Genomic DNA, 5,509 nt, shown 5'->3' on the forward strand with positions numbered 1-5,509 from the left:
GGATCTTTAACACAAATATAAAAAAGACAGCATCCTTGATCGTCCGCTTTATAAGAAAAAAATATTCTGTGAATTTTTAACTATATGACTCTCGTTTGAATACTTGTAACATAATTATTACAAACTATTATATAGTTTTTAAATCAGAGCTATGGGATGCTTTCAAATTTTAAATTGTGTTTCTATTGGGTGTTAGTTTCTAGTCGCTAGAAAATATTTCTTACCCAATAGGGTGAGGGGGAGTTTGCTTGCTTATTTGTTGTTAAGCGCAAAGCTACAAAATGGGCTATCTATGTTGTGCCCACCATGGGTATCAATATCCGGCTTTATGCGGTATGAACCTTCAGACTCGCCGCTGAGCAACTGAGGGGTGTGAGGGAGATAGAATCCCAGTAAGTAAAGGTTTATACGTAAGAAGGTAATAGCTGTTTTCTTTACCCTAAATGAAAGTTTCGTGACCTCAAAACGAATGACTGAAGGACATATCTTTCCATTAGATACATACTAATTTAAAGTATATTTTAAACGAATAAAATAAAGTTGGATTAAATATTACTACTTTACGTTTGTTGAACCATGCTCACTTGAAGTCAATTAAAACTTTTAACAACAGAATATTCTACTTAATAATGATCAAACCTTGAAGTTTTACAAAGTGAAATTATAATAGAAAGACAAAGTTTATTTTTAATGCAAACTGTTTAAATTTACCACTTGTTTTTATATATTGTGTATAACGTCAAAAATTATTAATTATTTTAATATTGTTCATTTATAAAACGCCCTTGTTAAACCAACCAATATGTAATCACGTATTTTACCTCAACCAGAATCATTAACTTCTGACGAATAAAAATACAATCAGTCTTAATACATTTACCAATTTCACTGACAGAAATGCGATATGCTTACAGATACGTAATGCGCGCATGTCTCTTAAAATGTTTAACAGGCTTTTCACTACACATATGTACAGTTGTTTTCTATTGGTAAAATATGATAATAATGGAAAACACTAACCTATGTTGATCACCTACGGCGCTGCAGTCGAAGGAAGTAAAATGTTAGAAAATAACGTATTTTACGAGGTTTACATACTGCAGAGAGGTCGCGTTGTGTTATAACGCATGATTACGTGCATGTGTGAACGAATATTGTAAATATATGGAAAGACGATAGTAACTGTGTTCTTCATGAATTGATTATCTACAGAGATATTTTTAAAGAAGCTGAATACACGTGTACGTTATTGGTCAACTAGAAAGCTCGTCATATAATACGTATATTACAAAGCAAACGATTAATTCTTGTTATTCTTAACAAACCAGTTTTAAAACATTTAGAAGATTAAACGGGCAGTCTGTAGACGTCATTATAGTGCTTCGTATGTAGTTCTTCGTTTAAATCTATAAAATGTCCTCAGCAAGAAACCAAAAAAAAAGCCCCTGAAGATAAATTTTGAATCATAGTAGCGGCCATGCCTCTCTAAATAGCCATTGTTTTCGTTACCGTAACAGTATAAATCATGTGTCATTCACATGACAATAAAAATGAATAACAAGTAGCTTGTAAAAAACGCGCAGAAAGTAAGGATTTTTGTCAATATTGTAACTTGTAAAAACGTACAAACAAGTAAGAATTTTTGCCAGTTTTGTAGCATGTAAAACCGTACAAACAAGCGAGGATTATTGTGAATTTTTTAGCTTGTATTTAGTTGTAAAAAACGAGGATTGTTGTGAGAAGAAGAAGATAATGATATTCTTAACGTATACCTGATGAGAGCAACAACATCAAGTGACTAAAGATGATAGGGCAACCAACTATTTCTGTGCTGGTTCCTACGTTGATGGTTTTTTGGAGGTAAACAACTTTTGGTTAATACAAAAAGTTCACGTATTTTCTAGTTATTGTTTCTATTAATCACAATCGAGAACTGAATACCATTCAATGATACGTTTTCCTTTAAATGGCTAGTTTCAATAATCAAAATTTATTTTGAAAAGTAAATTATCAAGTTTGTAGTTCTGTAAAAGAAGAAGTTAGTATATTATACTTACACATTCCAAAGTGTGGGCATAAAAAATTTAATAACTGCTCTTAAAAAGAATTATAAAATTATCAACATGGTCTATAGAATCTAACAAGTCCTTTCTTTTTCTTCCCTTAACATCAAACTGGATGTTAACAATTTGGAATTAATCCAACAGTCGTCGTCTATAAGACCCTTTTTTTCCCCATGTGCGCAGTATATATTGTTAATTCTGTGCAAATTATAATTTTCCCTATTTTTGGTTCAGCTATCATTTCGGCAAGTACATTAATAATATTCAGATTGGAATTAAACTAGATTTAACTGTTTATTGACGCTGATATTAAATAATACAAAAAAAATTAAAAAGGGACATTTATGCCTCAACTTTGGGAACTCTTACCTGATCGTTTAATTTTTGTATTGCATAAATTGTCGTTCAGGTTGAAAATATCAAACACTAAGTTGATTTGTCTGAAATTCTTGTATTAGCTTAAACTTTTAGGCTTAATGTAATGAATTATTAGACCAGCAATACATTAGTACCTTTACTTTTTTTTATCAATTCAGAAATTGCGAGCTATGCACCATTATGCACGTGTTTACCAAATAAATCTTATCTACATAAAAAAACGTTAGTATGTGTTTGTGTGTGTGTATATATATATATATCTGTTCCTTGTACGTTTCTACAATTCTTAATCAATCAGCAGCAAATTTTGCCCAGTGACATAGGATGACATAAGTGGGGTTGAACCCCATCTAATTTCATATTGATAGAACTCTTAAAAACAGTATGTCTTTCTTTTCAGTATTGGTACCTTTGAGTATTTTTATTGCGTTTTTTAATGTTTATTATATTAGGAAAAAAAATAGAAACACAATTTCCTATCCTTTGTTACAAACGAGTTTTTATTTCACCGTCTAATGGATGGGTACTCCAGCTGGTATAATAATAAAAGTCAAAAATACTTTCGAGAGTTTCGTCTTTAACACTAGAATAAAAACTGCAAAACAGATCTCAGGTGTATATTTTCTCACACTTATATGTTGCTATATGATTTTCATGTACGGTGACCGTATTATCAAGGCTCTTCATATTAACTTTAATATACGTTTTATTAAGTTACAGATCATATATATATGCCCAATAAAATTTTTCTTAGTACCTTCGAGACCAGCCGAAACTAGTTTGATTCTAGACAAAAATACAGCTCATTATTATAATAAGTACATCGAACGTACAAAAAAGATAATATTTGACATTGCTTTTTTGAAAACCGAAGCACTTTTATTTTTAGTGCAGCAACAGTTGTTATTGTTGTTGTTTGGAGTTAAGCACAAAGCTACGCAATTAGACTATCTGTGCTCTGCCCACCACGGGTATCGAAACTCGGTTTCTAGCGTCGTAGGTCCACAGACACGCCGCTGTGCTACTGGGGGGGGGGCTGCAGCAACAGTACCTAATGACATTTAAGATTTCCACAGAGCAGTCTCAAAGACAGGTACCACCCAATGAGAAGGCAATAATAAACTCTTTCTATTTCAGTAAACATCTTGTAATTTACTCATTTAGAAGAAAATCGAAAACTAATGAGTAATGCTTGAAACATCTGACTCCACAAATCGTAAATAGAAAACATCATGATCGAATAAACCATAATTGATTTATCAATTTTCCGTTTGTCAGCTATTGAATTTTTATATAAAAATCGGTTATGGGTTTTATACCAAACGTTTTTGGCCTGATTGTAGCTTTCAAAGAAATTGATGCAAAAATCAATATATTTGTTATATTTTGACTGAATTCGTTATGTTTCTTGTTCATTTGTACACATCAGACCAGTGTTTGTGAAAGCATGAACTCAAACACTGACCCATCCTCATGTTCTATCAAGACAACAAATTGTCTTTAATAAAGCTGTCTTTTTGGAAGATTGATCACTCTTTATCTTTTCAACAAAAAAAATGGCAGTTTTATGTTATAACAAAATGGAGTTGTATTTTCATTCTTATTTTATTGAACACACCAATAAACTTATGTGGGTTTTGAAACGTTCGTCATCTAATTTTTAAAAGGTAGACCTTTTTTTCGTGGATGAGTTTGGACTAATATCAAAGAGTCGGTACTACGGTAGTACTTGGGCAATTGTTTGCAGAACACATGAATAATGATATGGTTTTTGAAAATTTTAGTAGTCAGCTGACTGTAGATATTGAAGCGTTAGTATTAAGGTCGTTTTCTTTCTCTCCAGTAAACTATAAAGAAAGATGATATATTGTTATATCATTCAACAGAAGAAATACATTACAGGATCTTCTAATGATATTTCTGTTTATCATTTCGCATATTTTTTGTTGTTTTTAGCAATCAGCCTTGAAAGATGATACTAACGTAGTGTACATGAAAATTGGTATTCAGGAGCTTCAAAGGAAATAAAATTATTGTTTGTAAAGTTTCTTTAAAGAATTCCAAAGTTTCCTCGTGATTCACATTTTATTGTAACTTTACGCTAAAAATCAGACTGTGAAAGGATAGTTTTTACAAATTATAACGCATTATAAACGTTCTTCTATACTTGCAATAGAGGTATTATTGAAGTTTAGCTTTGCAATAAGAAGAAATGCTTGCTAGTTTATTGAAACATTTCATAAGCTATATATCAATTACATCATAAAATAACAAATAACATGAACTATAACACTAATATTCTAACAAAAATATTAGGTAACCATTTTTTCTTGATGTTGGTGTAAACTCTCAACTGAAAAAAACAACAAAAATAAACATGTATATTTATATTGTAAATTGAGTCTTTTCTGTTGTTACAGAAATATACAGTAGCTTCGATATATTGATTCAGAATTATTATTTTGATCTTCAAAGATGTGAAGACCAGAATTTTACGTATGGGGCAGAAATGTGAAATAAAACGATCTTAATGGATATATTGTTGTTACGTGGGCTAATGGACTGTGGTAAAAACCATACCTATGGGTCGTTGATTTATCAAAGGATTTTTGTTTAAAAACATTTAAGTTGATCTAAATGATAATATCTTCGTTTGAATAGAGTTGTTTAAACATTTGTTTAACAACAAGTAAAAGTTTGGAATGGTCTATTCTTTCACTGGGGGTGTGTCTGTGAGCCAGACTAGTTTCGGAGAATTCCACTTCTCATCAGTGACCCTGGACACTACCACCAAAGAAACTTCAAACCAAACCAAGTTTGATGGTAGTAAGGTATCGAAATTCGAAATGGTGTATTTAAGTGCTTTACACTCACAAAAAAGAAACCTATCATTCTATAGATATTTGAAGAAACTACTCTGGCTCACAGACACACCCCAGTGTAAGAATAGACCATTCCAAGATTTTACTTGTTGTTAAACAAATTTTTAAACAACTCTATTCAATTATGTACCAGCTGCCTAGTATCGGCTAACAATACGAAGAATAAAATTGTGGCGGAATGCTACA

General features: G+C 31.4%; 1 protein-coding gene across 1 annotated transcript in view; it reads left to right on the forward strand.

Annotated features, from left to right (window-relative positions):
* The first annotated feature begins 1,811 nt into the window (after window positions 1-1,811).
* The window catches only part of LOC106458380 (glycine receptor subunit alpha-2-like), a 49,053-nt gene continuing 45,355 nt past the window's right edge, over window positions 1,812-5,509 (forward strand). The window contains exon 1 of the mRNA XM_022384575.1: window positions 1,812-1,860. Coding sequence (XP_022240283.1) covers window positions 1,847-1,860 — 14 coding nt within the window. The 5' untranslated portion in view covers window positions 1,812-1,846. The remainder of the gene's footprint in view (window positions 1,861-5,509) is intronic.

Source organism: Limulus polyphemus, unplaced genomic scaffold (genome assembly GCF_000517525.1).
Source record: "Limulus polyphemus unplaced genomic scaffold, Limulus_polyphemus-2.1.2 Scaffold454, whole genome shotgun sequence".
In the NCBI taxonomy this organism is placed as follows: domain Eukaryota; kingdom Metazoa; phylum Arthropoda; class Merostomata; order Xiphosura; family Limulidae; genus Limulus; species Limulus polyphemus.